Raw genomic sequence first — 19,869 nt, 5'->3', positions numbered from 1 at the left:
CACAAATTTTTAGTAGAAGTGATGAATACAATGAATGTAGGTGGAAGTTGCACTCAGTTAATCAATTTAATCAAAAATAAAACACTTTGTGTGCTATGCTGTATTCCCTGCTGACATTTGGGGTGACCTGCAACATGTCGGGAGTTTGAATCCTGGCAGGGTCAACGTCGCCTTTCATCCTTCTAATGTTGATAAACCAAAGCCCTAGAAATTTACAACGTGCGCTCTACAAACACTTATTTATCATTATGATTTTGTAGAAAGCATATATAATAAAAACAAGATGTCAATTATTTCAAGTGTATTGGAATGTCCTTCCTCAGCCTATCTCAACCATAATGACTTGCAAGAACACCTCATCAGCCTTCCTCTGCTAACAAATCCCTCACTGACTAGATACAATAAATATGTAACCATGTATACTTATCTATTCATGTTCTTAATAGCAATATTAGTAATGCTAAATATAATATGCTTTACACAGCGTTCAGAAGCACAGTCCTTGTTGCTAAGCGCTTAAAATTCCCGGCGACAGGCTGTAATTGGCCCCTGCCAGCTGTGGCATGTTTTTCGGACAGGTTAGGACAGTGCCGCATATACGATGATTTCACATTTCTACAACAATACAAACTCCAGGATACTGTGCTAATGGCTGATGACTGGTCCAAGAAGCCAAGCCCACTTAAGGATTGGTTGGGCCGGAAGACCTGTGTGGACCTCTCAGCAAGGCTGGTGCTTCCATAATTCGGGACAAGGCACTAGCAGTAGGCGGAGCTAAATACCAAACAATGCAAGAACGGCCTTCTTCCTAGTGAATGGGAAGCGCTTTAGTGGCGAATGGTAATTCGCCTTCCCCATTTAACGCCCTTTCACTGTTCCTCTCTCTGTGCTGTATAAATACATTCATAACATGGTCCCCGCCAACAGATTTCATAACAAGCTCGTCTGCAATAATGCTGTCTCAATATTCATACGTTGGTCCTAAATACGTTTGCTTGCTATTGCTCGGAGCCTACTGGTAACCCAAGATAACAAACAATTCACCTTGCATTCTGTTGTAGTCTTCCTTTTACCTGCTGCACTCTCCTTTCAATAGTTCTCTGCCTACCTGCTCAGCTTGTGATGAGGTCATGTAGAATGTTGGAGTAGATTTGTATGAGTGGAGTGTCAGTTGATCTGGATGGCTGAGCAGCCAGGAGGCTGCTCCTGGTGGGGCATTTATGGCAACTTAAGAGGCACTTAATGAACTTACCATCTTCTTGTAACTTAAGAATAAACATACTTGATGTAACTACAAGACTCTGATTGCGCATCATGCTTATTTACAATACATTCCCATCTCTGCGCATGCTCGAAGGTGCAGACATGGAGCCTTGCAGGCACAGCAGGCTTTCATCCTGATGCCGCTCCTACAGGAAAGTGGCCATTTATCCTGTCTGCAAGAGGAGGACAAGAGACTGGATCCACTGGACAGCGGGTAAATCTTTATACCTGAACACGATTCACACTTGGCTACCCATCTTCACGCCGTAGCTTCTAAGAGAGAGGGGCTCCACTCTGTTCCTGATTGTAGCTACTTGTTATATAGAATAACTAAAATGAGCACTAAACAAATAGTAGGGGAACGCGCCAGGCTTAATTTCTTAAAGATGATACAGTAGGTTACATCCCATTTCCTCGTTGCAGTTGTGTCTCAAGTATCCCAACTGGGAGTAAATGCATAAGTGCACAGGTGATCATACGTTTTTGCCTCAAATAAATCCTCATATATGAAGTGTCGTTTTGCTTCCAACAGAAAATACCTTTTAAACGTGGTGAGAGCAGCTGAGGACAGCTTTCCGAGGTGACTAGGGTACCAAGTGATGTACACTGATAAATCAATTGACAATGTAGAGGGTGTGGCCAGTGTTCAATTGTGCTATAAGGGGGTGGTGTCTTGGATGTTGAGCATGCCAGCAAACAGGAGGGGAATGGGTGGTGTTGTTATTTAATTGTGCTGGACGTTAACTAGTAAGTCCTTACTATTGGTTTTGTCTTAAGTTGCAGATCAATGCCATCCTCTAGTTGTTCTCTCTCACCCCCAGGACTACCTACGTGTTGGTGGTGTGGGCAGTGCCTGAGGACTATTCTAGTCCTAAATTTGAGTTGATATGAGGTGCTAATACTACACGGAGCAACTGCTCAAGTTCTGTCCTGGTTCCACTCACATTCTCAGTCAGCCCTTCATCTCTGTGACATAGTTGATCCTAGGTCTTGTAGTGTCTTCTCTATTCTTGATTTTAGCTATTCGTTTTAGGTCGAGTCACGGGGAGTGAATATCTGCAGCCAACTGGGAGAGCACGCTGCCGAGCCAGGGACGCAGCCTGCTTTAGAATTCAAATAAAATAACACCAACATCCGCCATTTCAATACTATGAGCGGATGGCGTTTGCATTGCAAATGCTTGTTTAAAGTGGCAGCAAGGCATAGGAAATCAATAAAGGGGTGACCTTCATGCCGATTTTGCGTCTATAGCGTTTTAGACCTCGTGATATGCTATGGTTGTCCGACCCTTCTTTCTAGCCATGGTACATACCTATAAATGTGAAGACACGTATTAAGCTGATAATTCCACCATGGTTTTGAAGGCCTTTTGATGCATACATGGATGCAACACTGTTGGTTATCCTGTGCATGTATTCATGTTTAGGTTAGCATTCACTCACCACTTGGCTCCGTAGATTTGACCCTGCTGCGTATTATTATCATTATTGTTGGATTCAGCTTTTGTACTTGTACTTTGTACTTGTATTCAGTGACCGCTGAGCCTGTTCAGGCGAGGTCACCCCCACTCCGCTGCTCCTGCACCCTGCTCTGCTGCCTCGCCTCGCTGCTGCCTCGTGGGACTTCCCCCCGGCCGCCTCGCTGCTGACCCCAGTGCCGCCTCTGTGTGCCCCCTCTGTGTGCCCCCCGTGTCAGCCTTTGACACCTGTGCTGCCCTACCTCTGTGTTGCCTGTCGCTTGCCTTCCTGCCTTGCCGCCACTACCCCCTGCTCCCCCCCTCTGCTCACCTACCTTGGGTGCCGTTCCCTGCCACCGAGCCGCCCCAGCCCCCCTTCCCGCCACAGACCTCCTTCTACCCCGCCCCCTCCTGTCCATTGGCCCCCCCCCTCCCGCCACCCAGCTGACCCGCCCTCCCGGCTCCTTCTTATGACGCCCCCAGAGCGACCGCGCAGCGGACGCGCGCAGCGGGAGCACCGATTGAGCACCGAAGGTGCACCAAAGGTAAGCCCGTCTGCGCCCGTCCGCGCCTGGACCGCGCCCAGTGCCAGGACCCCTGGCCCCCACCGACAGAAGCCGACCCGACGGACTTACAACGCCACCGAACTCAACGCACTCAACACCGACCGAACTCCGGGCTGCTACCAAGCCACACCGAGACGCACCCACGGACCCTTCAGCTGCCACTCCTGCAAGTTCAACTGCAACCGGACCCACGCCACACCAGCACCCACCAAGCCGAACTCCAGCAGCACCCACCTGAAGTGCATCCTGCTCAACACCCGCTCCGTCCACAGACACGCCGTCGAGCTCTGGAACCTGCTCGACAACACAGCCCCAGACGTCGCCTTCCTCACGGAAACCTGGATGAAGCCTCCTCAGTGCCCGACATCGCCATCGCCATCCCGGACGGCTACAAGATCATCCGGAGAGACCGCGTCAACCAGACAGGAGGAGGCATCGCCATCATCCACAGGAACACCATCCGCATCACGACCGACACCGACGATACCCACGCACCCGCCGAACACCTGCACTTCCAGATTCACGCCAACCCCAAGACCACCCTCAGAGGCACCCTCATCTACGGACCCCCGGGACCACGCACACAATTCAGCGAAGACATCGCCGACTTCATCAGCCCGCACGCCCTCCCCTCCGCCGACTACATCCTCCTCGGGGACCTCAACTTCCACCTGGAGAACAACAAAGACAGCAACAACACCACCCTGCTGGACAACCTCGCCAACCTCGGACTCAAGCAACTGGTGACCACCCCCACCCACTACGCCGGACACACACTCGACCCCGTCTTCTCCTCCAGCAAGGACATCGCCTTCAGCCACGCCACCGGACTCCACTGGACGGACCACAGCTGCGTCCACTTCAGCTTCAGAAGGACCACGTTCCACCACCACCAGCAACAGGTTCCCCGCAGAAGCTGGAACAAGATCACTGCAGACCAGCTCGCTACTTCCTTGAACATGAACCCTCCGACCAGCACAACGAACCCCAGCCAAGCGCCCACCAACCTCACGAAATGGATCAGCGACTGCGCAGACGACCTCGCCCTCTGAAGACCCCGCCGAGCCGACCCAGCAGCAAGAAAGCACCATGGTTTAACGACGAACTCAAGAGCTCCAAGAAGAAATGCAGAGCACTCGAGAAAACCTGTCGCAGAGACCCAACACCAGACAACATGACTGCCCTCAAGCTCGCCACCCGAAAACACCACCAACTGATCCACACCACCAAGAAAACCGCATTCAAGGAACGACTGGACAACAACGCACACAACAGCAAGGAACTCTTCAACATCGTTGGTAGTCCCGAGGTTCCAGAGAGTCAGGATGGGTGGCCGCTCATTCAGTGTGGCAGCGGCCAAACTCTGGAACTCCCTGCCTCTTTCTTTGAGAAGCCATAGCAATTATCTTCCGTTGAGGAAAGCTCTTAAAACGCACTTATTTCCTAAAAATGCTGTATAAGTGAATAGTGCTGTCACTCAAGTTGAAAGCGCCAGGATGCCCTCCGGGTGACAGGTTTGCGCTATACAAATATACTAAATAAATAATAAATAAATAAATAAATCGTGAAAGAGCTCTCCAACCCCAACGCCGGAAACAACGACATCACCCCCTCGCAAGACCTCTGCAACTCCCTCGCCTCCTACTTCCACAACAAGATCGCGGACATACACAACAGCTTCAGCACTCAACCGACGCACGCCATGACCGAACCACCTCCCCCCACAACCACCCTCCGCGCCTGGACCCCGATCAGCACCGAAGACACCGTCCACACGATGAACTCCATCCACTCCGGATCTCCGACAGCCCCTGCCCTCACCACGTCTTCAACAAGGCCGACGCTGTCATCGCACCCCACCTGCGGGACATCATCAACACCTCCTTCGACACCGCGACCTTCCCGGAGAGCTGGAAGCACGCCGAACTCAGCGCCCTACTTAAGAAGCCATCAGCCGACCCCACCGACCTGAAGAACTACCGCCCCATCTCGCTGCTCCCATTTCCGGGGAAAGTCATCGAGAAGACCGTCAACAAGCAACTGGCCGCCTTCCTCGAGACGAACGGCTCCCTCGACCTCTCGCAGTCTGGCTTCCGGGCCAACCACAGCACCGAGTCCGCCCTGATCGCAGCCACCGATGACATCCGAGCCCTGCTCGACAACGGGGAAACAGCGGCCCTCATCCTCCTGGACCTATCCGCGGCCTTCGACACTGTCTGCCACCGTACCCTAGTACAGCGCCTCAGCAACGTCGGAATCCAGGAGAAGGCACTGAAGTGGATCATCTCCTTCCTCGCCGGAAGGACACAGAGAGTCCGCCTCCCCCCGTTCAGATCGGAGGCCACCGAAGTCATCTGCGGCGTCCCTCAGGGCTCCTCGCTCAGCCCAACACTCTTCAACGTCTACATGAGCCCCCTCGCAACCATCGCACGCCAGCACAACCTCAACATCATCTCATACGCGACGACACCCAGCTGATCCTCTCCCTCACCAACGACCCCGCCACCGCCAGAGCCAACCTACACGAAGGGATGACAGACGTTGCCAAGTGGATGATGAACAGGAAGTCCTCATCCTGGGATCTTCACCCTCCGCCTGGGACGACTCCTGGTGGCCCCCCGCCCTGGGCAGCGCACCCAAACCCACAGACCACGCACGCAACCTGGGCTTCATCCTGGACTCCTCCCTCTCCTTGACCAGACAAGTCAACGCCGTCTCCTCGTCGTGCTTCAACATCCTGCGCATGCTACGTAAGATCTTCCAATGGATCCCCACCGAGACCAGGAAGACGGTCACCCAGGCCCTCGTCACCAGCCGTCTGGACTACGGCAACTCCCTCTACGCCGGAACCACCGCCAAACTCCAGAAGAGACTCCAGCGGATCTAGAACACCTCAGCACGACTCATCCTGGACATCCCCCGCCGCAGCCACATCTCCGGGCACCTGAGAGACCTGCACTGGCCCCCGGTCAACAAGAGAATCACCTTCCGGCTCCTCACCCACGCACACAAAGCCCTACACAACCAAGGCCCAGAATACCTCAACAGCCGCCTCAACTTCTACGTTCCCAAACGCCAGCTTCGATCAACCAACCACGCCCTCGCCGCCGTCCCCCGCATCCGAAGAGCCACCACAGGAGGAAGGTCCTTCTCCCACCTGGCCGCCAAGACGTGGAACTCCCTTCCGACCCACCTCCGCCTGACCCAGGACCACCTCGCCTTCAGGAAGCAGCTCAAGACCTGGCTGTTCGAGCAGTAGCAGACCCCCCCCCCCCAGCGCCTTGAGACCCGCCGGGTGAGTAGTGCGCTATATAAATGCTATGATTGATTGATTGATTGATATTCCGCTTTAGAAATGCGTTTTTGTGGTTCTTTGATTTTTAAGCAGTAGGCCTCGTTACACTGCCATCTGCCAAACAGCAAGCCTTTTACTTTGTGAATTTTACAACTGATTATGCTAGCAGCATTATTGTTGGATTCTTTGTAGGCGTTTTGTTTTAAAAATGTGTTTTAGAGATCTTGGATCGTTGATTAAGAAGCCTCGCTACTCTAATACCTGCCTGGGCAGCATGCACATCACTTCACTTTCAAAATGTTTATGATGTTATAGCTATTGTTCTTAATTTGCTGTTGTAGATGATGTACTGTACATTTATGTTTTTTTTTAAAATAACATTGAATAAAGATACAATGATGATGTCTAAGTTTGGGTTATAGGTGGTGCTATTAAGAGGCATGCTCAGCAAAATATAGCATACCAGATACTTTTGCTCGAATTACTATTACAAACGGAGATAACGATTTCAGTTTGCATAGCAGAGAACTATGTTGTTATGCATTTGCAACGCATCTCGAGCAGGGCTGGGTGCTTGCTGTTGATGTGAACCAGATAACATATTGTAGAGGATAGCGAATGAGACTTTAAGATACTGGTCACAGGAGCGGGAGTAGACCTCCTGTATTAGAGCAATGAGAAGCCTTGGAAGCAGCTTTTATATGTCAGCTGTAGTAGTAGTACAAAGAAGAAAACATTGTGTCCCATCACTACTCCCCGTTGATCGTTGTAGTGCATGAAAGATTTACCAAAGGATATTATTGCTGGAGTTTCATTTTATGTGTTAATTCATGTGTGCTAGTAGTCTTCGATCTGCTGTTTGCAAGAATTTGATACTAATGCGCCTCCCAGTGAGGGAGTTCAGACCTGGATCACTTGTTCTCTGCCAATACAGACTCATGCTGCTCCCTGTGGTATGACAACCCTTTCCAACCAGGCATTAGGATTTGAGGTCGTTTCCTTATCCACTTCAGAGAGTTTGGGGACTAGAGGTGTTCTTTACCCTGCAGCGATAGTTATGGTGAACCCAGGTTGCATGCAGCTATTCCCATGCACCTTTCAATGGCACAACCTAAAAATGATGGACTCCAGGGACATAAAAGTAGTGATATCTTGTCTAGTTTATTTGCATGTCAGTCTATGTGTCTTTATTTACACGTGACTCTGTGTGTTTAATTGCGTTCATTCATCCGTTTAAGCTTTCTCTATCCCTCCACTATCCTTCTCAATCCAAATAATCTGACTAACTTATCCACTAATCAAATGACTTTCATATTTTTCACTATACTAATTCACCACTAATCTCTTTTGGGTTCTGAAGAAGCGTGCTACTCACCGAAAAAGAAACCAAAAACAAACAAAAAAACTTCAAACCCCCCATTAGGAGTAGCAAGTGCTATATACCTAATGTACTGCATAGCTAAATACTTATAAGGTCCCAAAAGCGAGACCGTTTGCATTGCAAATGCTTGTTCCTAGCAGTGAAGAGTTTATTACTGGTTCTAAACATGGAAAGTGCTTTTGGATATTTTGCACATAGTTCAAAAAGATAACACGATGCCTATTACTTTACCTTTTTTATTCTTAAATGCAGCATTTAATTCTAAATTGCAAATAATGGTTACCCAAGAACGCAATATGTAAAACAATGGCAACATTCAAATGTTATCTCGTTATACTCAGTTATAAATCTGCATGCCAGAGACGAGATAGCTTGGAAAACCTAGGACAGATTTAAAGTAGGCAAATAAGCAAGGAGCGTGATGTCATTGTCACTTACTGCACAGTCCTTTGTCACAATGTTTCGGGCATTTCTCGCAGGGCTTTGCTGACTCATAGGGCTTCTTGATCTGATCCGCCTCGTTTCCACTGAAATTGTGCAACAGGCAAAAGAGAAAATACACTTAACATAGAAATATGCAAACGTTGATCACCCTTTATCCCCATTATAACAGAAGATTTACATTCAAGTGTATCTTCCTCGGATACTGACTTTATACTTTTCCTATATCTTTAGATGCAGCAGAAGTAGCCGCGAAACATAGCTGTGAAAAGTCTTTTCTCACTCGGTTTGAGCAAAACCGTCAAAAGGGGGTGATGGATTTATCAGATAGGATTGACAGTCACTGTGTTACCAGTCAGTCATCGGAGAATAACACAATTACACAGTCAAATATAGTGAAATGCTGCTTAAAAAAAAAGTACAGAGCTCCCATCCCCCTAAATTTAGAACTCACCCACATGTATATAGAGTCATGGAACTGTGGAGGTTTCAGAGCCCCAGCTGTCTCTACTGTTGGAGGATGTGGCATCTCTGCCAGGGCTGCCGGCTTTGGAGCTGGGGAACCTGTTTCCAGTCTCGGGGTCTGCTCAACATCCTGTGTTTCTTGGCAAATCACTTAACCTCCCCGTGCCTACCAAAAACAAGCATTGGCATAGCCAATAGCCAATAGCTCTCGCCTTTGGGACCTTATGTGTTTAGCCAGAACTATGTTGTAGAGCATTGTGGCTGCTGTGCATCATGTTGAAAAGTTATAATAAAAAGTGTTAAGCATTTTTGTTTCCTTTATACAAACCAAGCTGACATTATATACAACTGAACAACCTGATTAAAAAAAGATTTTAACATAAAAAATGTCTTCTAGTTTTTTTGTACTTGCACTGGTGGCAAATTCTGTTGTCATGCTTGTTTGTTATAATTTTTTTGTTATGGGTAGTGGGACATAAATAATGGGGGAGTGAAGGTTGGAAAACAGTAATTTAATTAGAACACAAGCATCAGACGGACACTAGGGGAGAATCAACAGATGCCAGATTCCGAGGGCAGACTGACATGATGCTTAGGTGATGCTTAGGTGGCGCGCTGATGCAAAATGGTGGTGGTGCCACTATATGGTGTGGATTGGAGGTACCTTGTGGATTGTGGAGTTGTGGAGTTGAAATATGTTGTTTGGTGTGTAATTATGTGGTGTGTATTCGAAATGTGTGGAGTTAAATTGTGTGGCCTGGAAATGTGGTGTTGAGTGAAATTATGTTTAGTGAAATTGTGTCATGGTGTGGAGTGCAATTATGTTGATTGGTGATATGTGGCAACGAGTGCATTTATGTGTAGTGTATTTATGTTGCATTGAGTACAGTGCAATTATGTGGTGTGTTATTATGTGGCAGTGAGTGGTATTATGTGTAGTGTATTTATGTTGCATTGAGTAGAGTGTAATTATGTGGCTTGTGCAGTGTATTTATGTTGCATTGAGTAGAGTCTATCTATGTGGTGTGAAATGATGTGGCACAGTGGTATTATGTGGAGTGTATTTACGTTTCATTGAGTAGAGTGTAATTATGTGGTGTGTAATTATGTGGCACTGAGTGGTATTATGTGGAGTGTATTTATTTTGCATTGAATATAGTGTAATTGTGACGTGTGATTATGTGGTACTGAGTGGTATTATGTGGAGTGTATTTATGTTGCAGTGGGTAGAGTGATATCATGTGGAGTGTATTTATGTTGCAGTGGGTAGAGTTTAATTATGTGGCGTGTTATTACGTGGCACTGAGTGGTATAATGTGGAGTGTATTTATGTTGCATTGAGTAGTGTGTAATTATGTGGCATGTAATTAAAAAAGAAGCCCTTTGCAAATCCAAAATCCCTCAGAACAAGTGCTGCCTTGCACGACCTACGTAGGCCCTAGCTTTGGGGGACACACACCATTATGGCCAGACGAAGGGTCACCTACAACTAATATTTGCCATTCATTTTAAGGCTGTTCTCACCATCCAACATCTGAACAATCCAAGTGAGGGAAGAACTTCAGGCCCTATATTTACCCAATGCGGAGTCAATAAAATAAACAAGTATGTCTAAGGGTAGTATGTAGACATTACCAATTAGCGTTAGTGTCATGCCTCAGTCACTGTGGAAATGTTTCCAGTATGACAAAGGAAATCTGCTGAAAAACTCAGGTTTTGCAGAACCAGATATTGATTTAAGCTCCAATGTTTCGAAATTGACAGACAAAAATTGCTTTTTTTTAATGAATCATTTTAGATCTATGTTTCTAACTTCACTCTTGCAGTCAACATTTGCACCATACATATTTAGAGAACATGAAGGTAGATCTAGATGCCCTGGCTACCCTTACTGAGACTGAGATGAAGGCTCTCTTCAAGGATAGGAATCAAATGGAAAGAAGGGGAGTACGAGAAAGCCCTCACAGCATGGGAAGTGGCCTGCCAAACACAGATCGTCTCCGAGAGTGCTATGATATCACCCCAGTGCTGGAGAAAGATGAACTCTCAGGGCCTCTGTCATTTGTGTTGTCCAGGGCAGGTAGCAGTTTATCCTTCACAGCTCAACCCACTCAGGGTTGCAAACTTGCAAGCTAGAGTTGGTGGACTGGCAGTACGAGATGGCTCTTAAATTGAAATTTGCAACCCTTGCCCGGGAGGAGAAGCTTGGAGACCTGGCAGCTGATGCTAAGAGAGCAGCTGCAGCCCTTGCTGGGGCACATATGGGCACAGGTAACTGCATGCAAGCTTGCCTTCAGCACACTATTGGTGCAGCCACTGCATATGCCATTTTAGTGACTGAGCTAAGCAGCCTCCATTTAGTGAAGACCGTTTTGGCTAAAAACCCAAAAATTCACTTCCTGTGAGGATGGATAATTTAAAATCCAGTGATATCACTTCCTGTTCAGGTGAATGATGGGAAATCTAGTGATGTCACTTCCTGCACATATGGGTAATGAGAAATGGAGTGATGTTTCTTCCTGTGAAGATGCCACTTTCTGTACAGATGGATGATGGGAAACCAAATGATGTCACTACCAGTGCAATAGATTATTGGAAATTCACTGATGTCAATTCCTGTGCAGATGGATGATGGTGAATTCAGTGATATCACTTCACGTGTGGAGAGATAATGGGAAATCCACTGATTGCAATTCCTGTGCAGATGGATGATGAGAAATACAGTGATGTAACTTCCTCTGCAGATGGATGATGGGAAATTCAGGGATGTCACTTCCTCTGCAGTTGGAAGATGGGAAATCTGGTGATGTCACTTCCTGTGCAGATAGACGAAGTGAAACGATTCCTTTTGGTTGGTTTCTTCTTTTAATGATAACTTCCTGAGTAGATGGAAGATGGGAAATCCGGTGATGAAACTCCTTTGCAGATGGACAATGGAAAATATGTCCTCTTGTATGACTTCTTTTAAATACAGCTTTAGTTGGAAAATCAGTGATGTAACTTCCTTTGAAGATGGACAAAGTGAAGTGAGTTATTTTGCTTGGCCTCTTCATTTAAATGGAGGGTAGCAAGACCCCAGAGAAGGGGAAGGGGTGGATGTCATCCACAATGGGAGGACCAGGGGCCTACTCTGATAGGAGAGGACTTCAAGATTGGCACTGATAAGGCTACTTCTGTCTGGTGCTGCCTGTAATGCCACACTAACAGGTAAAAGGATCCCTGCATGACACAGACAAAGTATGTCACCCTTGAGACGGGCTGTCTTTTCAAACTCGAATTTCTGGACTGAAAACCACGTGTTCATTCTCAGGCTACAGATTCTGAGCTGTGGGGCCAGTCTCAGGTTGTCATCCCTGATATGTTGAAAGTAAGAGCAGAAGAAGGGAGCCTGTAGCCTGAGGTTATAACCCCCAACTATAAAAGCAGTAGAAAGTCTATGAGGCTCCAAAGAGGTTCCTTAGCCAGTGGCTTAGAGACAAGAAAGGATGTCAGTAGTCATCTACATGGCTCTCCCAGGAAACTAACAGGGACCCTTGTGTGGGCCCGGTGGGGACAAGTGAGAGGGGAGTTTTAGTTGTTGTACATGGATTTGCTCTGGAATGCCTAGCCTTTGGGACAGTTGGTTCCCCCTGGGCTGACTATGATGAAAGGCCCTAGAATGTGTCCGGACAGACCACTGGAAACCATCAGTGACTCCTTGCCAACCCATAGGCAGGAAGTGAGGCCTACATCTCGCACTGAATTTTAGCCCTCACCTATGAGTGCATGGCCAGTGACCTGGTGCAATAAACTGAGATATGTCAGTTGTTCTTGCTTGTTTATTGGCTTGAAGGTAGAACTGACCCGAGTTTGCAGACTGAGGTCTGACATAGGAGTCAGAATGGGCAAAGTAACCTTGTTGGCGATGGTGGTACTGTTTTTATACTGGGGTGCATCTATGAGCAGATTAGGGTTAGTCATTTCGCATAAGGGGCCTGCAGGTGGGAAGGATTTTGAGCTCCTTAAAAAGGACTAGGTCAGAAAGTGAAATATTTGACCAGGACAAACTCACTTGTTATATCTAACTCTTGCTCCATCACGGTCTGCATTAAATCACATTTGGGTCCCGGTCTACCGCTTCCATAGACATTCATTGGAACTTAGGGGCATATTATCAAGCAGGGCATTAAAATTATCACTGTTTTAGCGGCAGAAAACTGGCGCTATAGCGACGATAATGGGCTTGATAATATGCCCTGGAGAATTCCAATTGAAGCCCATGTTCACTCCAGAACATGGGTTTCAATTGGAATTCACATGGCCATATTATCAAGCCCATTATCGCCGCTTTAGCGGCAGTTTTATGCTGCTAAAACGGCGATAATGTTTAACGCCCTGCTTGATAATATGTCCCCTAGTGCTTTAGGGTGGCATTTTACTTAGTACAGAATTTACATATCCATATCCATTTCACCTTATTCGATTATTTTTGTTTTGCTATCATTTTTTTACACGTAGTCTCTGATTTGCATATTAAAGGTGGATTTTATTTTATGTAAATTAGCACATTTATTATACAGTACACTGAATGTATTCATCTACACAGCATGTCTCGAGGCCATTATCATGAAATTGGGCAATTTGAACACTATGAATGATGTAAGTGTAAGTAACGCCAAAGTTAAAGTATTGGTATAGTTAGGTGAATTGTTCAGTTGTAAGGTAACGTTTTAAACTTTAAAAACCATATATCTTTACTAACTATAACTCGTGCCCAACGGTAACTATAACTTACGCCCCTGCTATGCAAAGTTTTCTCATCAATAATTTCACTGCAGAGAGGAGGAGCCAAGCTCGCGAGCGAAATGGTCGCCTTGTAGCTCGGCTCCGTCAGCCCTCTGGCCTGACTCACATATCCTGCTACACAGTAGGCGGTTTCTCTTGCAGGGCGTTGGGGCTCCGCCCCCTTTACTTTCGCCCCCCCCATCACCAAATTCTAAAATAAAACCAAACAAGGTTGCTGAAATACATGATGCACTCACGCACGGGTAAATACTTCATTCTTTTTTCCGTGTCGGGACCAGAAGTGCTGCAAACTGCCAGGCTGACACTTAGCCTGAGAGCCTGAGTTAATGCCGCTGAGTGACACTGGGCGAACTCTTTTCCGGGCTGACGAGCTCACCGACCTGAGGTCTGTGAGGTCATCAGCTCGGCAAATGCATAGCGCAAAGGTCCAGTATCCACACCCTGATGACATGGGCGTAAAGTTTGTCCCGGGCGCTTCAGGCTAAAGCCCTGTAGTGCCGGGGCTTCACGTCAATCAGGGAGTGGAGAGCATGGCTACCCCACCTATTTTCAGCTCGTCACAATGTGTTGGTCCCACCCTTTGACGAGTTTGCAAAGGGTGGGGGAGAGGCTGCAGGCAGGCGGGAAGCAGACAAATTGAGTCTGCGCAGTGATTTAACACTATTCTTGAAGACACACTGCTGCGCAGACTCAAGGTTTCTGCTTCCCATGCTGCACTTTGCAAAGGACACTATTAGCGCCAAGTGATCGTAGGTGCATTACACGTGTATGGGACCACATAGCCATGGCCTGTCTGGCAGCCAGGAGCAGATTCCTGGACCGGGTGGCGGCGTGGAAGAAAGATGGTGCAGTGTCATTCGGACCTGTGTTGTTAGCATGCAGACTCCCAATGCCGAGGTAAAAAAGCATCTTAAATAATTAAGTTCTAAACGTAGTGAGCATTTCAAGTTTTTTGTATTCTTTTCTTCGAGTACCGACGGTAAAAGATGGCCCACCTCTGAGAGATTGCAAAGTAAGAAGTGGCACTGTGCGTTCTGAGGGTAAATACATGCCCTGCTGCTGTGTGATCCAATCAGAAAATCTGCTCTGCTCCCACTGATTGTTCTCGTGGTGATTACCCAGCTCCGTTTACAACAGGATTGATGGTACTCATGTTGTTTCTCTTTATATGGATTAGTCGAGTGTTTTACACCCACCCACGAGCGGGGGATCAGGGTTATTATGCTGGCACCCACGCGCGCTATCATCACAATGCATTATGTTGTTGCTACTCGTAGCTTTTGCACTAGGTAGAACTTCAGAACTATAAGTACCAGAATGCAAAGCTTTGGGATGGACAGACCGTTTTTGAAACACGTGGCTTGAACTCCAGGATGGAACAAAATACCCTGAAGTGCACCTACTCATCATTAGCATGTTTGTTTTCTGTTTTTTTATTTTTTTTTATTTTGTAAATGTAATGATTGTTTTTTATAACTGTGATATTAAAAGCTGAGGCTTCCGTTCACAGTAGACCTAAATGAAACTGGGAACACACCTATGAGTGAAAAACCTTTGCTGCGGACAATATTGTTGTCATCTGATATAAACCGAAAGTGTTGCAATGAGATTGATGTAATGCTCCAGTCCTGGTTTCTCTTTCAATTCTGGGACTTGTACTCAGGGATTTTTAATGGGGAAAACAAGCCTACAAAGCTAAGGTGGCAGCAGCTCAGGGACAAGGGTATAGTTATTGCCAAGGGTGTGTATGGGGGGGGGGATTTGGGAGGGACAGATTTTGAAATTGGTTTGGGCAAACAGTTAAAAACGCATAAAAGAAATGATTATTGCAATTCTTTTGAACGAGTATTTACTCGGAGGGCACGCTCCTGTCAGAAATAAATCTGGGGCCCTAAGTCTGAGTTCGAGGGAGGTCTTGCTGCTAGTCAGAGCTGTAGTGACAGAACAACCACGATTCTAGGTGTGGGACAACAAATGCGATAACAAGGTGGTCTTTGATTGAGAGAGGGATCAGCAATGCAGGCACACATTTAACACCTTGAATCTTGGTGTTTGTTAAATACCTTTTTGCTAAAACAAATACACAGGGACAGAAATATGCCATGCCATAAATTATACATCCAGACATGCAGAGTATACTATGCTATTTACCACCATTGTTGAGGGGCATCATAAACCACTAGAGGTTTCATTTCTCAGAGTCATAGTGTGTGTGTGTGTGTATGTGTGTTTTACTGAAAGTTTCAGAGATTATGAAATCGAAAAATCCCTGACATTCGCAAGCAAGCTACAGTTGCAGAATATGGCCCTAGGATAGGCCAAGTCCCCAAACTCCATGGGCAAACATCCCCCACTACACATCTGCATGAAACTTGATATTCTTGCAATATGTTTAATCTTGTAACTGCAAAATTTCATGCAGATTCATTAATTGATGCCTAAATTAATAATGATGAAACTTTTTTTAAACCCCATTTATTGTTGTTGTCCTCTGATGGATCTGCTTTAAACGTGAAATACCATAAAAAAGTGAAACCTGCTAAATGTCAGCCATATTTTGTGTGGATTTATCAAACTGTGCCAAATGTTTTGCAAATGAACACTTCATTGACTGCTCAATTAAATGTTCCTGCCTCAACATACCTTTTGAAACTGAAAACACCAAGTGTAAGCTGAATATGCTAAGCATCTACCTCATTTCATGCAGGTCTGACAAACAGTGCCAGCATGACAACCAATTCAAATGTTATTTTACTCTTCCTATTAATTTGCCCAACTCCCCTATATTGGAGATACACAAAACCTGAAATACCTGCATTTGAGTGTAACCTGCTCACTGTTTGCTGCATTTCCCACACATTGAGCAAACAGAGCCAAAGTTATTACTAGCAAATGAAAAACGTATTGCCCCCTTTTAATTTTGACCCCCGCCCCCTAATCCCTCAACCCCATTATATTGGCACAATACTTGACATACTAAAAGAAGACTAATTCTTCTACATTTTCTCCATATTTTGTGCAGATGTATCACCCAGTGCCAAATTATTAGCAAATTAACACTTTCTATACCCCCCTTCTTAACTGAGCACCCCCTTGATGGAGCTCCATGCCTTTGAAAACCCAAGAGTAGGCTTAGTAAGCTCAGTGTCTGGTAAATTTCATGCATATTTGTCAAGCAACTGTCTAGATATACTAGTGTTTATCCTTTAGAGCCTACTCTGCACCTTTTTAAACCCTAGTATCTCAACACTATTGCACAGATTTACACCCAACCACAAAAATACCCATTTTTAATAAATATCTTCATTTATGCCAAGTTTGCCATAATTCCTTTCAGTGGTTGGTGTTGTAGTGATGGGCAATATTTCCTATAGGAGCTAAAATGGGAAAACACATCTTTTTTTAGCCCCACATACGTTTTTTTCCTCCTGCACAGAATAGCCTGAGAACTCGCACACCAGACCCTAGCATCATGCTCTAATTTCTTGGATGCTTGAACTTGTGCTACGTTACGCTACATGGGTCTTGTTAAGCACCTGTCTCAACCAATAAGAGAGCCTTGGCACAAATCAGAGCATGGACACTAAACATCATGCATCATTTATGGATTGGGCCAGAGAAAAGCCAAAGTTTTAATATTTCCTAAATCACAGGTGATGAGAGAAGCACCTGCTTGGCACATGCATAGAGATTTCTAGAGCCTTATGTCAAGATGAGGCAATGCACCTTCTAGTGTCACGTAAGGATGTGGCCCCCCTTCGAACCTGCGTGCCTTCATTTGAACACACAAAAAGTAATAAATCCACCGACATTGGGCACTTGTTTACATCTCATGTTGAAATCATTAGGGATGTTGGATGAGAGGTATAATTAACACGACAGATGTAATTGCTTGGAAATGTTTTGGCACTGAATGCCACGTGTCTGCTCTGGGCGTGGCGCGGTCTCACCCAGGTCAGCTGCAGGACCTCGCTGCCTCCCAAGCATAAGTGGCATTGTCACACCCGGGGAAGGGCCATGCAATGACATAATGAAAAGGTAGCAGTGAGGAATGTGGATTGATGGGTGGTGAAAGAGCAGAGGTGTGACGGCAGCAGGACTCTCACACGCCACAGTTGAGAAAGTGGTTCCGTATTGCACATCACACTTTCTGACTGCACAGGGCGGCGCTGCTCGTGGACGTCTGGCTGGCTCGTCCCCTCAGACGGGGACAGACCGAGGTCCTTCTGGGCAAAAATAGAGAGAACGGGGCAGCCCCAGCCCCTCCTCTCTCCCACACTCTTGACAATGTAAGCTGCGGTGACATCGCGGCGCGGGGCGGGGCCTGCTGCACAGTTTGTGTGTACTCTATACCTCACTTCCTAGCTACCATAGCATGAACAGTTACATTATGGACCAGGAACTGGGAGCCAGACGCGTCCTGGCCCCTGGATTGCCGCTGCCGGCGTGTTTTCGGGGTGGATTGTGCCTTTCCCCTCCAGTTTGTGGTAACCTCGGCTGGGCAGTGTTTGGAAGGGTGTCAGCAGCTTTGTGTTTCCTCTTGCAGTGCATGGCTCTCCTCCTGCACAGCGAGCACCCGGAGCCCGGCACCAGGAGGCTGCACTCCAGGTAAGGCAGCCCTGCACCGCTTTCCGCTGGGTCTTCCGGTGATCGTGAGGTGCCCTGCGGCACGTCATAGCAGCACATGCGGTTTTGCGGCCGTGAGTCACGTTGCATTCTGGTACTTGTAGTGACACCCACTCACAAGAGCCAAAATGTAAATCAGACATCCACGACTAAATGACCTACTGAGAACAACTTAAGATTTCTGAGCGCCTCGATTATTAAGCTATTCATTCCGGCACAAGGGGTCGTCGGAAAGCACGAGTATAGGTACTAAACGTTGCTGTGTGACTGGGATGGTGATGGATCCTCGAATAGTGTGCTCCTGTTTTTTCCCTGATTCTCTCATTAGTACAAGAGGAGGGGCGTGGAGTACCACGTTGAGATAGTGCCACCGTAGCCCAGTGGGGCAATGCACACATGTATGGATGGACAGCTGCATGCTTGTATGAATGAATGGCTCTTGTGTGCATGGGTGATTCAGTAGATGGATGGATGGGTGGGTGTTAAGCTGGAAGAACATGAGCAATCTCTCGTGCACTGTCCACATTCTGAATAATGAAATGTTAACATGTCTGCTGAGCATTAGTATTGCATGATCTGTAGCTTGCTGCATTTGCCAGAGGTAAAGGGTCAATATACAGAAGTTGCTGCCTGTCACCCAAATAAATACCAGGAGGGTCTTGGAGAAACTCTGGAGATACTTGAACGAGTCGGAGGTCTTCAGACACACACAATCTCTAGTCTTCCAATGATACAATCCATTTGAGCATCTGTCAAGCTTTAGCTCATGTCAGTGGTAAGCAGGTAATAGTATTCTCCCACATCATTATAGGAGTTGTTTGTCTGGTGCTACACAAGCCATGTAGTGATGTAGACCACTCTCCTTCCCAACTCATCAGCCTTCTCTGATACATTAGATAAAATGCGCCTCAGCTCCTCTTCCTTTCACTTATACCATAAACCAATCCTGTTGCAATGCCATCCATTGGTATATACTGCACCAGGCACTAGCTGCATGTATTCAGGCAGAGTATTACTACAAATATCAGGACACTTGTATTAACCTTCCTGCTCTCTCAAATTTGCTTGAAAATGCACCATTTTCCCACTATTTTTTCAAAATTTTCTCGGGGGGGTTCGGGCTCGCTCGCTACGCTCGCTCGCTGCGGTGCAGTATGATCATCAGTTTCCGCCCCACCACTTTTAAATGTCACCAGCCGCCACTGCTGCTACATATCCTGCCCAGAGACGATACATTTTCGAAGAAGGAGAAACGCAACACTTCGCTCCCACTCACCGTCTGACCTGGAGGCTCCGACTTGCGGAGGATCCGGAGTTGTGCCATCTCGCGGAAACCGGGGCCTTTGTGAAGCTGAGACCGGGGCTTCGCCTATTGGATCCGGCCTGGCGTTGTGGCGACTGTTGGCCCCGGCCGAGAGACTGCACCACGAGAGAGAGCCACTGTGAAAAATACCCGGTGATCCTGAACCGGGCCTGCCTTGACGGCCGTGAGGCTGGTGCGGGGCGTGGTGCTCCATGGACTAACCGTGTAAAGGGGTTTCCCCGCCGCCGCTCCGTTCATCGACGCTGGACCCTCGCGCTCGAGCTATAC

The 19,869-nt window shown here is 47.0% G+C and overlaps 1 protein-coding gene across 4 annotated transcripts in view; it reads right to left on the bottom strand.

The window, feature by feature from the left end:
• LOC144761284 (cysteine-rich secretory protein 3-like) overlaps positions 1-19,869 on the bottom strand; it is a 410,824-nt gene that overhangs the window by 42,840 nt on the left and 348,115 nt on the right. For all 4 annotated transcript variants that reach the window (XM_078646732.1, XM_078646731.1, XM_078646734.1 and 1 more), the window contains one exon: positions 8,400-8,488. In XM_078646732.1, coding sequence (XP_078502858.1) covers positions 8,400-8,488 — 89 coding nt within the window. The remainder of the gene's footprint in view (positions 1-8,399; positions 8,489-19,869) is intronic.

Source organism: Lissotriton helveticus, chromosome 6 (assembly GCF_964261635.1).
Source record: "Lissotriton helveticus chromosome 6, aLisHel1.1, whole genome shotgun sequence".
Classification (NCBI taxonomy): domain Eukaryota; kingdom Metazoa; phylum Chordata; class Amphibia; order Caudata; family Salamandridae; genus Lissotriton; species Lissotriton helveticus.
Note: the sequence above shows the minus strand (reverse complement) of the source record. Positions and strands in the feature narration are given on the sequence as shown.